This window comes from Glycine soja, chromosome 10 (genome assembly GCF_004193775.1).
Source record: "Glycine soja cultivar W05 chromosome 10, ASM419377v2, whole genome shotgun sequence".
Taxonomy (NCBI): domain Eukaryota; kingdom Viridiplantae; phylum Streptophyta; class Magnoliopsida; order Fabales; family Fabaceae; genus Glycine; species Glycine soja.
This window is the reverse complement of record NC_041011.1, coordinates 47,324,877-47,346,412: the sequence shown is the minus strand read 5'-3', so window position 1 is coordinate 47,346,412 and position 21,536 is coordinate 47,324,877. Positions and strand designations below refer to the sequence as shown.

General features: G+C 33.9%; 2 protein-coding genes across 4 annotated transcripts; both read right to left on the bottom strand.

Moving 5' to 3' along the window:
- Nucleotides 1–2,402: 2,402 nt before the first annotated feature.
- On the bottom strand, nucleotides 2,403–10,395 carry LOC114372315 (ABC transporter C family member 10-like). Of its 3 annotated transcripts, XM_028329815.1 has the most exons (13): nucleotides 10,215–10,395; nucleotides 10,026–10,129; nucleotides 6,863–8,938; nucleotides 6,321–6,641; nucleotides 6,147–6,233; nucleotides 5,409–5,996; nucleotides 5,154–5,318; nucleotides 4,402–4,696; nucleotides 4,067–4,281; nucleotides 3,661–3,966; nucleotides 3,485–3,548; nucleotides 3,158–3,397; nucleotides 2,403–2,760 (listed from the first exon to the last, which is right to left on the bottom strand). In XM_028329815.1, the coding sequence occupies exons 3-13, from the start codon at nucleotides 8,906–8,908 to the stop codon at nucleotides 2,648–2,650; spliced, it is 4,440 nt and encodes a 1,479-aa protein (XP_028185616.1). In that variant the 5' UTR covers nucleotides 8,909–8,938; nucleotides 10,026–10,129; nucleotides 10,215–10,395; the 3' UTR covers nucleotides 2,403–2,647. The 3 variants fall into 3 exon arrangements, with proteins under 3 accessions (XP_028185616.1, XP_028185614.1, XP_028185615.1); XM_028329813.1 differs by having other exon boundaries at nucleotides 6,147–6,641; XM_028329814.1 differs by lacking the exons at nucleotides 10,026–10,129; nucleotides 10,215–10,395 and adding an exon at nucleotides 9,261–9,362 and having other exon boundaries at nucleotides 6,147–6,641.
- A 2,841-nt stretch (nucleotides 10,396–13,236) lies between these two features.
- Nucleotides 13,237–21,130, bottom strand: LOC114372316 (ABC transporter C family member 10-like). The gene is made up of 12 exons (XM_028329816.1): nucleotides 20,899–21,130; nucleotides 18,399–20,489; nucleotides 17,909–18,229; nucleotides 17,742–17,828; nucleotides 17,005–17,592; nucleotides 16,751–16,915; nucleotides 15,871–16,165; nucleotides 15,330–15,544; nucleotides 14,937–15,242; nucleotides 14,505–14,568; nucleotides 14,178–14,417; nucleotides 13,237–13,621 (listed from the first exon to the last, which is right to left on the bottom strand). The coding sequence occupies exons 2-12, from the start codon at nucleotides 20,454–20,456 to the stop codon at nucleotides 13,509–13,511; spliced, it is 4,452 nt and encodes a 1,483-aa protein (XP_028185617.1). The 5' UTR covers nucleotides 20,457–20,489; nucleotides 20,899–21,130; the 3' UTR covers nucleotides 13,237–13,508.
- Nucleotides 21,131–21,536: the final 406 nt, after the last annotated feature.

Genomic DNA, 21,536 nt, shown 5'->3' with positions numbered 1-21,536 from the left:
TGAGGACTGGTAGGTGATTGTGCAAACGTGTTAACAAAATATCATCTTAATTGGTTACTCATGGGAAGAAGACTTTGGCAGACAGAGAACAAAAAATGGTTGGCATAGAAAGCCTCATGATAACATCCAATCATTTTTCCAATTATGAATGGAAAAAAGTTGAGTAACCTAGATCTCAATCAGTTTTCCACGCACAAGTACAGACGAGGGGGAAATAGCCAGATAGAAAAGATATCTACTTTTTGGTTAACTATATTAGGTACTGCACCTGTTTCACACTTAAAATATGGCACATTTTTAAATTGTTTTGTGTGGGGATTGGAAAGGGTTCGTGGCTGAACATGAAAACGAAAGTGAGGAAGTGTAGAAGAAGGTGAGGAGTGATTGCTTAGGAATGTGCATAACTGCATGCATATATATAATATGGTAATTAATGATCAGAGCTAGGCACAATGATCACTAGGAATTATTTGATTTAATTTTTAGTTCTCATAAGAAAAATAGTTTTCAATTTAGTTATATACATGTAATTTAGTTTTATAGTTACTGGTTATATCCTGTCACTAATTTTATCCATTAAATTTAAATAAAAAATGACTGATGATGAGAATGAGACTAATCGGGATAAGAATTATTGTTAAAATAACTTATCCTGGTAGAATTATTCTTAAAGCAACAACAAACTAAAAATAGATATGGGGTACATGTACCTGAGAGAGAAAGGCCGGTGAGAGTCATAGGGTAATTTTTTAATAGAAAATTAAATATGATTTGTTATAAGAAAGATTCACTAAACTCAATATAATCCTATTGGCAAATTAAGTACTTTTAAATAACGAAGAATCACAACCTTAACATTAATTTTGTTTCTGGTTACACACGAAATAAAGACACAGCAACAAACAAATTAAATATGATTTGTTATAAGAAAGATTCACTAAACTCAATATAATCCTATTGGCAAATTAAGTACTTTTAAATAACGAAGAATCACAACCTTAACATAATTTTGTTTCTGGTTACACACGAAATTAAGACACAGCAACAAACTTCAGTCAAAAGCGGGACGCTAATGTATACTTAGTCAAAATTATATCAGTGTAGTGTAATTATATATATAAAAGGAGAAATCAATTTATATTAAGAGAAAAATTATTCATCTTTCCTATTATTCATTTCCTTAGTATTTAATGAATAAGATTAATAACTTATTATAATCATTAAATTTTAAGAAAATGAATCATGAGGATGAAAAATTATTTTTAGTATAAGATAATCTCTACATATATGATTTTGTATAAATACAAAAAAATCGCGTATAGTCACGATCTTGTATGATATAGGAAGTTTGTGTTAAGTTAGTATTGAGATTAGTTAAGTTTAATTAAAAGAAAAAAAAAATAGTTGGGTTAAGTATTTTTTTTATTTTGGTAAACATAGTAAGTTTTTTTATTTCAATTCCTCGTTAGTCTATGTTTACTCTTCAGGAGTAGTTCACTTTAGACTGAAGTTTGTTGCTGTGTCTTAATTTCGTGTGTAACCAGAAACAAAATTATGTTAAGGTTGTGATTCTTCGTTATTTAAAAGTACTTAATTTGCCAATAGGATTATATTGAGTTTAGTGAATCTTTCTTATAACAAATCATATTTAATTTTCTATTAAAAAATTACCCTATGACTCCTCACCGGCCTTTCTCTCTCACGTACATGTACCCCATATCTATTTTTAGTTTGTTGTTGCTTGTTAGAGTCAACCTTATAGAGCGTATACTCTGCAGAGTCTGCACCAAAAGACACGTGTATATATGCCTAAAAATATGCTGAGCTGTTTCTCTAAGTTAGTTGGTAATTATCACAAAATGTGAATCAATTTGGCAAGAGATTGTTTAAAATTTTAATTTAATTTATAATTCAAATTTGAATTCTGAGTATTAAATTCTTTAAGTTTTATTGTCTATATTAACCGTAAAACAAAATTATCACCAATAAAAAATAGTTATATTTGTCTCACCAAAAAAAAAATAGTTTCTTTTAGATGAAACTCTGTTATTGAGGACTGGTAGGTGATTGTGCAAATGTGTTAACAAAATATCATCTTAATTGGTTACTCATGGGAAGAAGACTTTGGCAGACAGAGAACTAAAAATGGTTGGCATAGAAAGCCTCATGATAACATCCAATAATTTTTCCAATTATGAATGGAAAAAAGTTGAGTAACCTAGATCTCACTCAGTTTTCCACGCACACAGACGAGGGGAAAATAGCCAGATAGAAAAGATATCTACTTTTTGGTTAACTATATTAGGTACTTCACCTGTTTCACACTTAAAATATGGCACATTTTTAAATTGTTGGGTACCTTTTGTGGGATTAATTGTGTGGATTATATAAAACGTGAAATGTTGCTAAAAAATGTGAAATTATAAGCAACGATTGATAATAATGGAGCTTTCCACTGTAAAACAGATCAAAGTCATTCTAGAAAATGGTACATTAGAATACCATTGCACCATTTTCTTCTTACTTCCCACTTCTCACTTCTCAAGCCTCAGGGTTTTCCAAATATAATACACTTTACATCCTACTATGTACACTTTCTTGGCTTCTTATTAATCCAGAGAAAAAGATATGAGAGCCATGTTCAGCCTCAATGAGATTCTGCAGACTGAAAATGAGACCAGTATTCCTTAACAAGCTTCCCAAACAGTGATCCTTCTCTCTTTATCAAGTTCATCGGCTCATCATACTCCACAAGTTTCCCTGAAAAACAATGTCATTTCATTTTCATATAAGACAATAACTAAAGGATCAAATGTTTAAACGTGCGATCAAGTACCTCAAATTTTGCATCATAATTCATAATTTTGTGTGATCGAAGCTAAGAAGCTGATACACCTATTATCTCATATTTTATTACCCTCTCTAGCTAGTAGCTATAAGTAAACTCAAGAAGACCTATACTCAACAACATTCCTAAATTTTTTCTTTGGTCAAACAGTGAGGTATATTAGAATTCTCATGTGGCACAGATGAACAACTTAATTTTTACTCTCTAACTTATCTATTAATTACCAAATGACTGAATTATAGTTTAGCTTGGAAAAACATGTAATCAACGAGAATGATGGAACAAAGGAGTAGTTAATGTAAAACTTACCATCACTGATGGCAAGAACCTTAGTGCAATCCATCACAGTTGGTATCCTGTGAGCTACTGTGATCACTGTACAATCTGAAAACTCGGTCCTAATGGTTTTCTGCAAAATCAAATCAGTTGCATTATCAATTGATGCAGTTGCTTCATCAAGCACCAATATCCTACTTCGCCTTAGAAGAGCACGCCCCAAACAGAATAACTGTCGTTGTCCCATGCTCCAGTTTGCTCCAGCTTCAACAACTGCATTACAATTAGTCACTAGTCATTAGTACTTAATCAGGAACCAGTCACTGCAAAGTTGTGACAGCAAAACATGAAGAGTTGTACCTGAAGAGTCTAATCCCTCCTCTTTCTCCTGGACAGTCTCTTGCAACTGACACTTCCCAAGAGCCTTCATATGAAATGAAAACTGCAATTAGTCCACGTGTACCATGGAAAGCAGAAATAGACAAACATAAAAGAATTGGCAACATACTGAAAAATAACAAACTTTGTATTATTACCTCCCATATCTCTTGATCAGAGTGTTGTGATAATGGGTCCAAATTGTATCTGACTGTCCCATTAAAAAGAGTAGGATCCTGAGGTATAATACCAAAACGGGACCTCAAATCATGGAGACCAATGGAGCAAATGTCAATGCCATCAACAATGATTTTTCCACCTGCTGGCTCTACTAGACGGAATAAGGCGCCTATAAGAGTAGACTTTCCACTGCCTGTTCTGCCAACAATACCAATCTTGTGGCCTCCTTCAAATGTGCATGTGATTCCACGAAGTACTAGTGGCGCATCAGGCCTATAACGTATCTGTTTTGATATCAAGAAGTAAATTATATGCTTCTGTTCGAGTGTTCAACTACAAGTTTTCAGGACATTGTGAAACCTGACTAACAATAGTAACAAATACCTGCAATTCGTTTATTTGTACTCTACCAGCAACTGGCCAATTCGCAGGAGGACGATTTCCTGCTATTACTTCTGGAGCCTCACTTGGTATATGCATGTACTGATTTAGCCTCTCCACTGATATTATATAATTGGCTATGTTGCATTGATTTTGAATTGAAAATACTAAGGACATGTTAAGTGAAAGGCCATAAGAGAGAGCCATGCCAATAAATCCTGGAACATGTTGAAATTATAAACTTGCATCAGACAGAGCGGGAAAAAAACATTAGTTGCGCGATATTAAAAGAACAGTAAAAGTGACATTTTCAAAAGCAATAATAGGTAAAGTCTCACCAGAGGAGAAAGTTCCAGGTGGAAGTACAACCATGCATAGTGCCGCAGATGCAAGAACAACAGCACTGACTGTTTCTAATCGTTGAATCAACCACTCATTTGCTGCAAAACTTTGGAAGTAAGGACTCGCATTGACATCAATCAGATCAAGATTTTTCTCAAAAAAACGATCTTCCTCCTCAAAAGCCCTTATTGTCACAGCTCCAGCAACAGATTCAGCAAGATGGTTAGCAACAAAGGATTTTGTGGTGCCATTCAGCCGCATCAGTTCTTTTGCAGAGGCAAAGTAATATCTCTATATAAAAGAAACAATTAGGTTAGTATGTTTACTTTCCAATAAGAGTATTTTAAATATATGAAAAATTATTACGAAGTTTCCAAAAGAAAAAAGGATAAAAGGGCTTCCATATTTTGAATTTTCTATATGATTATTTTCTGATGAACAGAACTTTTTGTGTATCAATGTATGACTACCCATTTCCTGTACATGTGTTTCCTTAATTTGTAAGTCAAACCATGGTTAAATCAAACACTTTGCAATTGTTATTTTAAACTTCAATCTTTTCTAGATAGAATAAGTTTCAAAAACCTACATTGTCTACTAATACAGGTATGAAGTCTATTTATGTCATGTATTCATCTACTGTCAAACAATAACAATGTGTCGTTAAATGATGCTATTCTCAAATTAAGTTAGAAAGAAACACCAAATTATCCATGCAATGTAATCCAAAGAAGAATTTGCTCATTACCTGCAGGCTGATTGCAAAATAAATCATTGGTATGGAGACAAACAAGACTTGCCAAGTAACAACAGCTAAAACGGTTAGATTAGCATAGCAATTCATAGTGGCTCCCACAGCAAAAACAAAGCCAAATGGGACATCAAGGTCCACAATGCTGAGATCTGAGGAGACCTGAACAAGGAAATAACAGTCAAAGCATAAAGGCTTCCATTCATCGCATTGCACTGTAAGGGGAAAGAAAAAACTGTTTAATATGCTTACCCTACTAAGTATCCTTCCTAAAGGAGTGGAGTCATAAAATGACATGGGGGCACGAAAAAGGGAGTTCAGTAACTGTGAAAACAAAGACTTTGATGATTGAAGGCCCAAAGCAACTACAAAAAGACTTCTCATCAACAAGAATAGTGTTGAAATAACTCCAATCAGCAAGTAAACAAGAATCAATTGCAAAGTGCTGACTTGAGGATTGTCAACACTAGCGGCCATCCATGAGTTTTGCAATATTTGGCCAACCACAAATGTTAGGTGAGAAAGAGCAGCCACAGAGAAGTATATATATCCTTTGTTCTGATTCAGATACTGTATATACGGTTTGAACCCTTGGTCTCCTTTCTCTCTCTCTTCTTGCTTAATCAATTGATCACCTTTTGATGCTTCATAATGCTGCTCCGTAGATGTTTTTCTAATTTCTCTAGCACTATTTGATTGTTTCTGCGGAGAAGTAACTTCCACAAGTCGGTCAGAACCAGCAGTCTCTTTGTGGGCATTCACAAGGTCCTGAAATTCTTGGCTTGAGCTCAACAAATGGTAATACGGAGCAGCTTCTATGATTTCCCCATCTGACATCAACTGTAATCAAAGAAATAATTACAGCCATGCTAATTTACAGCTGGTGCTTTAATATGACATAACCATTAAATTTAACTACATGCAGATAAAGAAAATGAAACAATGACATTGACAATGACATAACCAGTGTTCTAAGATGAAAGCAATTACCAAAACAGAATCAAATGCTGGAAGGAAGTCAACTTGATGAGTAACGAGCAAGACTGTTTTCCCTGCAAGTCCTTCCATTATGTATTCCTGTCCAGTTGAAAAGCCATCTATAAGTAAAAATATAATAACACCAAGATATGAATGTAGTACCTGAAGAAAAGAACTTTTCCTTACATTAAACAAATTTGTTGCAGTATGTGCATCAACAGCACTGAATGGATCATCCAAGAGATATATATCAGCATTCTGATATAGTGCACGTGCAAGTTGAATTCGCTGCTTCTGACCTCCACTCAGATTGACTCCTCTCTCCCCTATTTCAGTGAGATCACCATGCGGAAACAACTCAAGGTCCTTCAATAGTGAAGACCTGTGAAGTGTTTCTTGATATTTTTCAGCATCCATAGCTGCTCCAAACAATATATTCTCCTTTATTGTACCTGTCTGTATCCATGCTGTTTGAGAAACATAGGCAAACTTCCCATAAACCTCAGTCTGTAATTCAGAAAAGAAAATCAGATACCTATTAATCAAATCAATTAACAAAATTATTACTCTAATGAAGGGCAGAAAAATGCAATCTAGTAAGTTGAATTTCTGTGCTAGATATCCTAACACACTGCTGACACAAGGTGAAAATTTCATCTAAGTTATAAACCAATGAAAGTATCACAATTTGCAAAGTATATAATAGCCAAAAAGGAATAAAATCTTACTGTCCCCTGAGTATTAAGAACTTCTCTGAGAATTGCTGCTAAGAGAGTTGATTTGCCTGAGCCAACCTCTCCACAGATAGCCACCTTTTGCCCTGGTCTAACCTCCAAATTTATGTTTCTCAGTGTTGGCTTTGATACATTATCTTCCCATGAAAAGTCAGCAGACTTGATTAAAATTGAACCCCTCTTATTCTCATTGAGACACCTTTGTGTGATATTTACACTCTGAAGTTCAGGTGCCTCCAGGAATTTGACAATCCGAGCAAACGCGACTTTTGCCTGAATGACCACCCCAATAACATCAGGGATGGTTCTGATTGGATCTTGAACAAGGCGCAAAGTTGCAACAAAAGTGAAAACATTATTTGCATGCAATGGAACATTAAGAAAGTAACATGCCCCAAAGGAAGCAGCAGAGACCAACACAGGAGAGGACCAAAAGAGAAAGGTGTTGTATGCCTTTCTTAATTGCACTGCAGACAACCATTTGAGCTCCTCATTCCTTAATCTCTCTATAGAACTTCTAAAATTGGTTTCCCACGCATACAACTTCAACACCTTCATATTCACAAGAGCCTCAGAACAAGCCTTCAATCTATCATCTTGTGTCACCATAAGTTTGCTTTGAAACTTGTGCTGTAACTTTGCGAGTGGAGTATTGCAAAGCACAGTGATTACTATCACCACCAAGGAGGCAATTGTTGCCCATCCAACAGCACGAAAAAGTATTACTAATGAGATACATAGCTGAAAGCTTGTTGTCCAAGTCTGGTGAAACCAATAGGGAAATTCACCAATTCTATAAGCATCCACAGTCACATAATTCATTATCTCACCACTAGAGTGCATCAATCTAGCAGAATTGGATAACCTCAATTGTTTTCTATAAATGGCTGCAGTTAGCAACGACCTAACTTTCAGACCAATGAGTCGGCAGCGGAAGTACCATTGCCTTTGTGATAAGGATTCTATGTTTTTTGTAAAGAAAAGTGATATGGCCAACACAAAACCTTCATATTTGAAACTCTCGTTACCCTCAGCAACCAATATAAAAGAATTCAGAAGAAGAGGTCCTGAAGACAGAGCAACTACCTTTAGCAATGCAAAGAATCCTGATATTAAAATTTCTTTCCAATGGCATAAAATTATTGTCCTCAAAACTGATGGCTGCCAGGATTGATCGTTCAGTTTCTGTCGGTTCAATTGATCCAGAAACAGCAAATAACAACTTTCTGCTCGATCCTCCTCCCGCAACCGCGGAATGTCTTCATCATGAAGTGTTTTCTCTTTGCCCATTTTCATCAATGGATTCAACCACCAAAATGTCATTCTGCCAAAGAATCCAGTTTTGGCAAATGGGGTTACATATCTAATAGAATCATTTTTGTTGGACTCACCATTTAAGGGGGCATAAAGATTTTCATCAATTTCACTGTCAGTGTCCCTATGCTTGGATTCCTTATACGTGCATAATAACAATAATATCGCCCCAAGAAAAGATAGAATATCTGAAGAGATCTTAAGGGATAGTTCTCTGCTACTAATTGCATAAAACACTGATGAAGCACAGAAAAAATCAGAAACCAAGAAGATTAGAACAGAAAAAGGCCTTGACCATGCTTTTGGAAGTTGTTTCAACTTAAGAGTTATTGTTAAACTCACTAACAACCATGTTAATCCATGAAAGATTTCTAGCAACCACCAATTAAGAGGCAACGCAGTTTGGTTTTTCCTCAACTTTTCTTCTAAAACCCAAATGCCAAAGCACAAAAGTGTCAACCCAAGAGCACCGTTGGCTATGGCAGAAACTAGCTGAAAATATGAATATCTTTGCACCTGTGTTAGACCACGAGATGGTTTTAATGATGATTTCTGGATCATAATGCATGCAAGCATGATAAGCAGCAACACATCAAAGCAAGAATTCAACAAATGGTTGACACAAGTGGAAGGATCAATGAGAAGCCTAAAATCATAGCTGCAAGGCATTCTTCCAGCCTCTGAACAACCAGATTCCCCACAAAACACGCTCCAAAAACCCGCCATTTTCCTTTACTTCTCTTTGCTGCTCAAACTCTGTAACAAAAAAAAAAAATGCCTTTGTTGAGCAAAAATGTTTGTCCTAAAACTTTGAAACTGATCAATTTCAAAACAAGCTTTAGCAAAAGAAACACATTTGCAAACATGCCACACACGCATATAATATCTCTCCATCTTTCTTACTAGTTAGATCAAAAGCTCGATGAAAGAGAAATAAACTTGAAAATATAAATGTGCACATACAGTCGTCACTTATCACCAACTAGTAGATATATAGTAGATACATATGATCATAAAGGGGCAATACTAGTTTGTTTTTTGTTTTCTGAAGTGGAATAGTATAATTAACTTCTCCAACCTTCTCTTTTCAATACACACTCTCTTGTCTTCTAAAATTCATGTGAATGTCACTAGTTTAGAAATAGAACACACTATGTAACGAGACTTGATCATAAACTTCACTAGGAAAGAGTATAATAAGTAGAGACGTGCTAGAATTTCAGTCTCATTTTTTTTAATCAATACATATATATGTATATATTGGTAATATAAAAGATTTGCACCATCATTTATAATAAATTTATTTACTTGTACTATAACCACCATAAAATTCATATCAACTTAAAAATTGTTATCAAATTTTTAATGGATACATGAGATTCAGAGACATGAAAATTAAACTCTAATTCTGTCCTTAGGTTTCACTCTCTCTTTCATCACTTTCAATCCCTTTTTTTTAACCATGATATTGATTTGTACAAATTATTTTCACTGAAAGCACTAATAAATTTTTCAGGACATAGATATTTTTCTCCTAACATGATTTATTTATTTTTCTAATACACTGAGATATAGTATCGAATACAATATAACTTCAAGTTAGACAGAAGATGGTGAGAGATAGAATGTAAAGATTTTACACACATTGTTAAGAAAACATGGAAATGAACAAAAACACATAAAAAAAATGTCCGGTTGCTGTTTTGAGTCTATGAAGGAATGAACCAACAGTTGAAGTATTGTTATGATAATACTAAAAAAAGAGGAAAACATTTTAAAATAGAGGAATGGAAAACGAGTCATTTAATTTAACAAATAAACAAAAGTGGGAATAGATACAAACCTATATTGTGCGAACAGCGAAGCCAGAAATGATCGGTGGCTAAAAGCGATACGCAAACGTATTTGCCATTTCAACGCGTCCTTGCTTTTGCCTCTTAGAAACAACTGTATTGGACAGTTTACGCTTAAATTAATAACAAGCAAAAGAAAAAGAAAAAAAAAGACAGAAGTTAACTTCTTGCGCTTAAACCTTGTTCTTATGTTGTTTTTCAGTATTGTGAAAGTACTGTTTCGCGAAAACAACGTACGTAGATGATGTTTAATTGTTTCGTAATTAAGGGGATTGTAAAGGGTTCCTGGATGAACGAGAAAACGAAAGACAGCAAGTGAAGAAAAAGAGAAGGTAAGTTAGTGATGGGTTAAAGAATGAACGTGTGCATAGCCATAAATAAGCATTGTAACTGCATGTATAAGGTTATTATCATATGATATCAGAGCTAGGTACGATGTCGTCATGGCTCACGTATGTTACTGTGTTTTTTTCGAATTTATCCTTTTGGGCTGTCTTTTCTGTGTTGTTCCTCGCCATATAATTTTCATAATTTTTAAAATTAAATATCATCATTAAATATTAATACAAACATTGTTATTTTAATGGGTGAAAAAAAACAGTAAAAAAGTCATGTCCATTTTTTTCTTACTCTAAAGTCGACTCCCTTGCTAATTAATATATCTTTTGATTGAAAATTTTACAATTATTTCTATAAATAAATTACTTTTTTTATTCTAATATCTGTGGAAATTAGTGTTTCTTTTTCTGTGAAGATAACGAATATTTTCAACTAACATGATTCTCTTTGGTCTAAAATTTTTTTTATATACAATAAAAATCGAACATAATCTCTCACTCTAAAATTTTATATGATTATTTTTATCCATATAAAAGTGGAGTTTAGACTCAAGAAGAAAGTAGTAGCCAAATTAAAAAATGTGTTGACGACAATAAACGATGACCAAATTGAAAATAACTACTATCTTTTTGCATCTTTTACGTAATAAAAATATATAAGTTTTGGCGCGACTTTTTTCTGATCAAATAGGGGTACTTTAGATCATTTTTTATTTTTTTATTTTTATTCGTGTTCATTATTTATTAAGTAGTATTAGGGGAGAATAATGGATATTTATGGCTTTAATTGTTTTTTTTATTCATCTCTTAATTGTTTGTTTTTATGTATTTATGAATTTTATTTTAAAATAAAGATGTCATTTTAAAAATATTAAATAAATGAAATATTTGAATATGTGCATTCATTTATTAAAAATAAAAATCACCACGACCACCCTATGCAGCTATATTCACTACTTGTGTACCCAAAAAAATAAAATTCACAAGCGATTTTTCTTCTATCGATTAAAAAAACTGCCAAAAATGGCTAGATGAAGGTGTTTAATAGCCATTTACAAGCGCCAAAAACGTGTATAACGTAAAAATAATTGATTTTGAAAAAATAATAATCAACTATAATGCAAAAAAATCGCTTGTAGCTGAAAAAAATGATTTCCGTAATTTTTAATTTTCCTATTTCTATTTTATCTCTCTCAAATTAAATACCTTAAAATTTATTATATGTTTCATGTCATTCTACTTCACTTTTTCTTATTTTTATTTTCCTTAGAGACTATGCAAGACAAGGCACAAGGCTACTCTGTTTTTGGGCGAGAAATGAATTTGTAGAGACAACACGTGTGTTACTTAAAAGACATTCTTTGATTAACATTAGTAAATAATTTTTGTACGTCAATTTCCTGACATCTTTCAACACTCACATGTGTGTAGTAGGCTTCTGAACTGTAAATCTTGTCGTTGGTTTGGTTCCTAATGTGGCTGTCCTAGTGTGGTACTGTTCTGGCTCTCACTGTTGCAGCCGAATCATATTTATATGGATAAATACTAATATATATTTTGATTTCTGAAGGAGTGAGATGATCACAAAATGATTCTTGAAATATAAAAATTTTAATTTTAATTTTTAAATATATAAAAAGTATGAGAGATTAATCATGTGATTAAAAAGAGGATTTCTTCACTTCGTCAAAGCTTTTTTTACCGTATTAATTTTTTTAGAGAAATATGATAATCAATTACAATATTTTTTTTGAAAATGAACAACTGCACTCTTGTGACAGTGACGGATTCAAAATACTAAGTTAATAAATTTAAATTATAAAAAAAAATTAATAAGTTCAATTATATAAATAAAATAAAATATAAAAATATAAAATTTTATTTACAAATTTAATAAATTTTAAAAAATAAGAGAATACAAGTACACATTGCTCTAAGTCCACCCCTTGGAATGCATCCCAATTATGTTAACACTCACTACCACAACCATCTTCAGTCAGCCAAAACTATATTGTTTGGTTCAGATTTAAACTAAATGTAAAGCTTGATTTTAGTTATTAAAAACTTATGATGTTTCGTAATATTTGCAGCAGCTTTTTTGAATGATATAAAATTATTTTATACGGTCAATATATAATTATTAAACTAAAAAAGTAAAAAAAAAAAAAAAACAATAGATTATTATATTGTCACGCCTTTTTCTTGGACACATACCTTAGTGTTTTAAATGTATTATTAAACAATTATGGCCGTTCTAAACAATAGAAATTGCTTCAACAGGATCCATAACTTCGATAGGCACCATCAATAAGAAAAAAAAATTGCAGCATATTCCATTTCAGATCCAAATCTAAATTTGTATTGAATTCTTCAAATCCCATCGTCACTCTAAACCTCTCTCCCATGTCAGAAAATGTGACTTCTAAGGAACAAGCTAAAAGACACTAGCTTGCAGATAAGAATTCAAAAGCCATTAAATCTTGTTCTATGTACATATTTATTGTGTATTAGGTCTTGTGTTTCAATAGTAGATAGGGTCAGCGTGATATATATGGGTTGGCACGAGTTTATCTCTCTTCTTACTTGATCCTAAAATTTGTTAAGGTCAGTTGATGGGTAAAAATTTAAATATGTGAATTTATAAATAGAGGACGTGCATGTATAACAGTAATTAAAGCTATAATATAACCAGCTTCTATGTCTTTTTATATAATTTTTGCATCGTACTGATCGGGCATCGGCAATAACTTCTATCACATAGTTTAGTTTTTGTGGATTGGTTTCCAATCGATTCGTTACTAATAATGATAAATCATTCTTATTATAATCCTATGGAGCTGTAATAATTGTTCAAAAGCCATTGTAAGTCATCAACAATAACAATTAATAGGGAATTAAAACGACCGTTACAAGATTGAGTTTATTTATCTAATTTAAAAAAGAAAAAATATATAAATACGACAAATCCAGCAACATATTAATTCATAACAACAAACTCAAAGAATAAGAAAATAAAAATATCAAGAAATTTTGAAAAATCAATTGGTGAAAAAGTGAGTCTACTTTTCCAATCCGTTTAGTCTATGGGCAGGGTTGGACTAGATTGACATCAATAAAAATGAAACATTTCTAGCTTTAATGTGATTCAGCAGACTGCAAATGAGACCAATATTCCTTGACAAGTTGTCCAAACAGTGATCCTTCTCTCTTCATCAAGTTCATTGGCTCATCATACTCCACCAATTCTCCTGAAAACAAAATCAATAATAATTTTCTTTTTCTTAAAACAAAATCAAATGTTTTATTCACATCTTTATGCCATAGAAGTTCAAATGTGAAACCAACTAGACCATATCATGTGGATTCATAATTTTGTGTGATAAAACTCAAAATGCTGAATCAACTAGACCATGCTTATATTTATTACCCTTTGCTCAAATGTGTAAGCATGTTTTTTTCTCAAAAAATGCTACATAAACACCTAGAGAGAGGGAGAAAAGAGAGAGAAAAATATAGATATGATAGGATTTATGATGTGATAAGAAAAGAGAGATAGAGAAAAAATAAGAGATGTTAGAATGGTGTTTAAAATAACGAGGTGATTATGTATTATTACTCTTTTTTCTCTGTCAAACCACATGATATGTTATAATTCTCATGCAGTGTAGGAGAACTCTCATATGATTTGCAACCTAGTCAACTTGCTAGAACAAAATTCTTTTGAGGCGGCATTAGCAAGGCCTATGGATTAATATGAAAAGTCATGTGCAATATTAGATAACGGGCAGATAAGATGCAACATACCTTCACGAATGGCAAGAACCTTAGTGCAATCCATCACAGTTGGTATTCTGTGGGCAACCGTGATTACAGTACAATCTGCAAACTCTGTCCTAATTGTTTTCTGTAGAATCAAATCTGTTGCATTATCAATTGATGCAGTTGCTTCATCAAGCACTAGTATCCGACTTCTCCTCAAAAGGGAACGCCCCAAGCAGAACAATTGTCGTTGTCCCATGCTCCAATTTGCCCCAGCTTCAACAACTGGATGACAGTTTTATCACAAGCCATTCGTTAATCAAACAAGACTTGATTATTGTGGTGTTGTTTCAACAAAGCTTAAAAGTGTACCTGAGGAGTCCAACCCTTCTTCCTTCTCTTCAACAACTTCTCTCAACTGACACTTCCTAAGAACCTTCACAAGCAAGCAACATTTAGTCCACTTCAGCCATGCCAAGAAAAGATAAACTACCAGCAAAATTTCCTCTTGTTATTATTAAATAAAGTCCTATCTGGATAAATTTCTTCATATAGGAAAAGAAAATTAGAAGGTAAAATGAATTGAGTTCTTCTATGAGCTAAAATCAATTTATGCATTTAATTTTCATAGAAGTTATTTCATTTAATTTTTCCAAAGCTGATCGAAGCGCATATAGTATAAGTTGATTTTAACTATTGGAATTTACCTTCTTAATTTTTTGCCTCCTATAAATGTCTATAGAAAACTTTATTCAAACAGGACTTAATACACATGTTGAAAAACAAGATATTATTAGTTGCTACCTCCCATATCTCTTTATCTGAGTGCTGAGATAAGGGGTCCATATTGTATCTGACTGTGCCATTGAAAAGAGTAGGATCCTGAGGTATGATACCAAAGCGTGACCTCAAGTCATGAAGTCCAATAGAACAAATGTCTATGCCATCAACTATTATTTTTCCACCTGCTGGCTCCACTAGACGGAATAAGGCACCTATAAGAGTGGATTTTCCACTGCCTGTTCTGCCAACAACACCAATCTTGTGCCCTCCTTCAAATGTGCATGTGATCCCACGTAGTACTAGTGGCGCATCAGGCCGGTACCTTATCTGTTTATTATCAACAAAAAAATCATGCACTTCAGTGATCAACTCACCAAAATTTTAAAATCACTTGCAGTTAGTTCATTTTATTACCTCCAAATCATGTAATTCTACTTTTCCCTCAGCTGGCCAATTCACAGGAGGACGATTTCCCTCTATTACTTCTGGGGCCTCACTTGGTATATGCATGTATTGATTTAGCCTCTCTACTGATATTATTTGATTTGCTAGAGTGCATTGGTTTTGAATTGAAAATACTAGGGAAGAGTTTAATGAAAGGCCATAAGAGAGAGCCATGCCAATAAATCCTGAAATAACATCACACGTTGAGATGAAAATACTTGCATAAGAGTGAATGTTATAGTTTGACATAAAAATAAATAAACATATATCGGGTGAGTTTGTTTAAGCTTATTTAAAAAAACGCTTATTTTAATAAAAATAAACAGTTTTATATTTTTCTGATATGTTTATCTAAATTATTTTTACTTAAAATAAACAGTTTTTTTTATTTCTAGAAACAAATCATATTTGCTTATTACAAAAGTGCACTTATTTTAAAGTTGTTTTCTTAAAGTTTAGAAGAAACATAAAGTGACAGTAGTTTCAAAGATAGTAAAAACTGAAGGCTCACCAGAGGTGAAAGTCCCAGGTGGAAGTACCACCATGCAAAGTGCAGCGGATGCAAAGACCACTGCACTGATTGTTTCTAACCTTAGCATTAACCACTCATTTGCTGCATAGGTATGAAAATAAGGACTGGCATTGACATCAATTAGATCAAGATTCTTTGCAAAAAAACGATCCTCCTCCTCAAAAGCCCTTATTGTCTCAACTCCAGCAATAGATTCAGCAAGATGGTTAGCTACAAAGGATTTTGTTGTGCCATTCATCCGCATCAATTCTTTTGCAGTGGCATAGTAATATCTCTACAAAATAAAATTCTTATTAGCCTCTGTTTCCAACAAAGAATATTTTATATTATATATAAAAAATAATTTTTAAAAAATAGCTTCAATGTTAGAACACGAGTTAAAAAAAATATTAAAATGTAAATTCTCATCCACTGAAGGGGTAAAATATGCATCATGCTTTCTACTGCTTATAATATTTAGGCAGAATTCGGATACTCTATTTTTATTCTTTAGTGATCTAACTTTCAGAAACCATACTGAAAATTTTCTTTTTGATTGCTTTCTAGTTAAAAAAACTTAGTGCAATATGTATCCATTTCTCACCCTTACCATCCATTTCAAGTACCAATGTTTTCTTAATTCGTAAGTGGAATCCTGACTACATACACTTCAAAATTTTCCTAATTAAATAAACATCATAAATTTGAATTGTCAAACGATACTTCGGTATAGAGGTTAGTCTATATGAATTATTATTCATCTGCAGTTAAACATAAGCATTGAGGGGTTAAATATGATGGCTTTGTCAATGTTAATTACTGAAAGCAGACATCAAATCCTTACAGCAAAATAAATCTTTTCATCAAATCTGTTCAATACCTGCAAGCGAAATGCTATGTAAAGCATTGGTATAGAGATAAACAAGACTTGCCAAGTGATGGCTGCTATAACTGCAAGATTTGAATAACAAGTTGTAGTAGCTCCCACAGCAAAAATAAGGCCAAATGGGACATCAAGATCGACAATGCTTAGATCTGAGGAGACCTGAACAACGAGATAAAATTCAAAATATTAAATTTTTCATTGCATTTCACTGCAAAGGAAAAAGAAACTAAACTATTTGATATGCTTACCCTACTAAGTATCCTTCCCAAAGGAGTGGAGTCATAAAATGACATAGGTGCACGAAATAGGGAGTTTAGTAGTTGTAAAAATAAAGATTTTGATGATCGAATACTCATAGAAACTACAACAAGACTTCTGATGAACAAGAAACATGCAGAAATAAACCCTATCAACAAGTACACAAAAATCAATTGCAATGTGCTGACATAAGGATTGTCAACATTAGAAGCCATCCATAAGTTCTGAAATATCTGGCCAATCACAAATATAAGGTGAGAAAGAGAAGCCACATAGAAGTATATATATCCTTTGTCCTGATTCAGATACTGTAAGTGAGGTTTGAACCCTTTGTTTCCTTTCTCTTTCTCTTCCTTCTTAATTAATTGACCTTCTTGTGATGTTTCAAACTGTTTGTCCATGTATATTTTACTAATCTCTGTGGCAGTATTTGAGTCTCCTTTGGAAGAAGAGACATCCACAAGCCTATTAGAACCAGCAGTTTCCTTGTGAGCATTGACAAGGTCCTGAAATTCTTGGCTTGAGCTCAACAGATGATGATAAGGAGCAGCTTGTATGATTTCCCCATTAGACATCAACTGCAGGTAAAAAGATCTTGTTATGTTAATTCACAACTTTGAACAAACACAAGACAAAAACTTTTAAATCACTAACGTACATTTATTGATTAGAAGAAAGAAAAAGAAACCAAAATGACAAAACCAATGCCTAAGATTGAGGAAATTACCAAAACAGAATCGAAGGCTGGAAGAAAATCAACTTGATGAGTCACCAGTAAGACTGTCTTCCCTGCAAGTCCTTCCATGATGTAATCCTGTGAAGTTTCAAAGCCATCTATAAGTAAAAAAAAAAAAGCAAATATAGTATCTGAAGAAAAGAAGTTTTTCTCATTACATTAAACAAATTTGTGGCAGTGTGTGCATCAACAGCACTGCATGGATCATCCAAGAGATATATATCAGCATTCTGATAAAGAGCGCGAGCAAGTTGAATTCGCTGCTTCTGACCGCCACTCAGGTTGACCCCCCTCTCCCCTATTTCAGTAAGATCACCATCTGGAAACAACTCAAGGTCCTTCACTAGTGAAGACCTATGAAGTGTTTCTTGATATTTTTCAGCATCCATAGCTGCTCCAAACAATATATTATCCCGTATTGTACCTGTCTGTATCCATGCTGTTTGAGAAACATAGGCAAACTTCCCATGAACTTCAATCTGCAATTAAAAAAAAAAAAAGACAATCACAGATCTAATAACACAATAATAACATTACTGTCCAAATCAAGCATAAGAGGTGGCAATGTTATCCAAGTACTGAAAAACACTTACGTTATCACGAGTTTTTGCAGTGTTTTCTATAAGCATAGAAGAGATTAAAACTTACAGTTCCACGAGTAATAGGAACTTCTCTGAGAATTGCTGCTAAGAGAGTTGATTTTCCTGAGCCAACTTCACCACAGATTGCCACCTTTTGCCCTGGTCCAACCTCCAAGTTTATGTTTCTCAGTGTTGGTTTTGACATGTTACCTTCCCATGAAAAGTCAGTTGAATTTATCAAAATTGAGCCCCTCATATTTTCACTAAAACACCTTTTCTTGGCATTTTCACTCTGCAGTTCAGGCGCGTCAAGAAATTTAACAATCCTTGCAAATGCAACTTTTGCTTGAATGACCACTCCAATGACATCAGGGATGGTTCTAATAGGATCTTGAACAAGGCGTAAAGTTGCCACAAAAGTGAAAACATTATTTGCATGCAAAGGAACATTAAGCAAGTAGCAAGCCCCAAAGGAAGCAGCAGAGACCAAAACAGGTGAGGCCCAAAAGAGAAAGTTGCTATATGACCTTCTTAATTGCACCGCAGACAACCTTTTGAGTTCCACATCCCTCAACCTTTCAATTGCATTTCTGAAATTGGTTTCCCATGCATATAACTTCAAAACCTTCATGCTCACAAGAGCCTCAGAAGTGGCCTTCAATCTCTCATCTTGTGACACCATAAGTTTTCTCTGAAACTTATGCTGCAACTTAGCAAGTGGAGTATTGCAAAGCACAGTTAGAACTATCACCGCCAATGAGGCAAATGTTGCTAGCCCAACAGCACGGAAAAGCACTACTAATGCAATACACAGTTGGACGCTTGTTGTCCATGTCTGGTGAAACCAGTAGGGAAACTCTCCAATTCTATTAGCATCCACATTCACATAGTTCATTATCTCACCACCAGAGTGCACCAATCTTGCAGCATTGGACAACCTCAGTTGCTTTTTATAAATTGCTGCAATGAGCAGTGATCTAACTTTAATACCAATGAGTCTGGTGCGAAAGTACCACTGCCTTTGTGACAAGGATTCTATGATCTTTGTAAAGACCAGTGATATGGCCAACACATAACCTTCATATTTGAAACTCTCATGACCCTCAGCAACCAATATAAAGGAATTCAGAAGCAAAGGGCCAGATGAGAGAGTGACTACCTTTAGCAATGCAAAGAATCCTGATATCAAAATCTCCTTCCAGTGGCACATAATTATTGTCTTCAAAATTGATGGTTGTGATGATGGTTCTTTCTGTTTCTGTCTGTTCAATTGGTCTAGAAACAGAAAATAACAACTTTCTGCTTGATCTGCCTCCCCCAACTTTGGTATGTCCTCATCCTGAAGTGTTTTCTCTTCACCCCTTTTCATTAATGGATTCATCCACCAAAATGACATCCTACTGAAAAGTCCAGCTTTTGCATATAGTGTGACATAACTAACATAATCAACTTTATTGGACTCTTCTTTTAAAGGGGTGTATAGACTTTCATTATTTTCTCTCTCAGTGTCTCTATACTTAGATTCCTTGTAAGTGCATAGTGCCAATAAAATTATCCCTGGAAAAGATAAAACATCTAAAGCTACTTTCAGGGACAATTTTCTGGTACTAATTGCATAAAACAAGGACAAAGCACAGAGAATACCAGAAACCATAAAGATTACAACAGAAAATATATATAACCATGCTCTTGGAAATTGTTTCAGCTGAAGAGTTATTGTAAAACCCACCAGCAACCATGTCAATCCCTGGATGCTTTCGAGCATCCACCAATCAAGAGGCAAAGCTGTTTGTGTTCTTCTCAGATTCTCCTCTAAAAGCCAAATGCCTGAGCACAAATGTATTAGCCCCAGAGAGCCATTGGCTATGGCAGACACTAGCTGCAATTTGGAATAACTTTGCACTTGGATTAGACCTTGAGATGGTTTCTGTGATGACTTCTTGAGGATTGTAAATAAGATCATGATCAGCAGCAACACATTAATGCAAATAAACAGCAAATGGTTGACACATGTGGAAGGATCTTTCAAAAACTTAAAATCATAATTGCAAGGGTTCCCTCCTGTCTCTGCACAACCAGATTTCCCACAAAACATGCTCCAAAACCCCTCCATTTTCTTTGCCATCTAGTTGCTGCTCAAAACCTCGCTCTCTTTGTTCTGTAACATCAAAAGGAAAAAAAAAACAGATCATCAACAAGGTTTAGTAAAAGAAACACACTTGAAAACACCACCAAGCTGATTTTAAGAGTAAAAGATGTTAACATTGACATTTGATAATAAAGGAAAACATTAGTCTATAAGGAGTTTACTCTTTGCATGTTTTGGATTTGCTTAAATGAATAATCCCCTATTTATTTTCTCAAAGTTCTCCTGTTAATATTTACTATAAACTATTTTGAATACAAAATAATCTAATCTGAAGTCTGAACACACACGAATAATTAATTTAAAAACGCAAATTTGCATATGCAATTAGACACCAATTACAATGATGGGTGGATATGATCATGACATGCAAACCTCAAACTCAGAAAGCAACAAGTGTTTACAAGAACACTGAACGCACCATGTGCTTCTGTGAGGTGACTTGTGAGATAGTCCTTTTAATGCATGCAAGGTTACAAAATAAACGGCTTCATTATTATTGTCACGCTGAATGATCGCTTGTGATCCAGTCCAAGTTGCCGACTCACACACACAAAAGCATTCCCTTCAGAGAGAAAAAGGTAGAAAGGGAAGAATTTTATACAAGATTCTAAGAACTAATTGTGTGCCTGAATAAAGAAAAGAACCAAAAGAAGCTTTAACAAAATAATGTGGTCCTTGAATATATATTATAGTTGAATCACACAGAAAAGCTAGCATAGCAAGTGTATATGCATCATGCATGTTCATGGAAGGGAATAATATGGAATCATATAGAGACATGTATACATAGAGCATAATTAGCATTAATTGAAGTGAAGCGTTTAAGACCATAAGAATAATGCATTAATGCAAAACCATGTGTGAAAAAACAAGCAGAGATAGACAAAAGCCCGAAATGACCGGGTGCTGCATGGTACAAAGATTCTTTGCCATTTTAAGAACAAACAATGATAATAGTAGGAGTAACATTTACCCTTTTGCTTTTCACTGTTTTATTTGTCTATATGTAAATGTGTTGTTTCCCAAAAACAACGCATGTGAGACGAGGACCATGCA

What these genes read in the sequence shown, in the direction of transcription:
- LOC114372315 (XM_028329813.1), bottom strand. Translation starts at nt 8,908, where the DNA reads ATGGCGGGTTTTTGGAGCGTGTTTTGTGGGGAATCTGGTTGTTCAGAG. An exon ending in GGAGGGATTAGACTCTTCAG is followed by an intron (nt 3,398 to 3,484) that starts GTACAACTCTTC and finishes ATTGTAATGCAG; the next exon opens with TTGTTGAAGCTGGAGCAAAC. An exon ending in GGTTCTTGCCATCAGTGATG is followed by an intron (nt 2,761 to 3,157) that starts GTAAGTTTTACA and finishes ATTGTTTTTCAG; the next exon opens with GGAAACTTGTGGAGTATGAT.
- LOC114372316 (XM_028329816.1), bottom strand. Translation starts at nt 20,456, where the DNA reads ATGGCAAAGAAAATGGAGGGGTTTTGGAGCATGTTTTGTGGGAAATCT. An exon ending in ACATAGCATTTCGCTTGCAG is followed by an intron (nt 16,166 to 16,750) that starts GTATTGAACAGA and finishes TTTATTTTGTAG; the next exon opens with AGATATTACTATGCCACTGC. An exon ending in CAGATAAAGAGATATGGGAG is followed by an intron (nt 14,569 to 14,936) that starts GTAGCAACTAAT and finishes TTGCTTGTGAAG; the next exon opens with GTTCTTAGGAAGTGTCAGTT.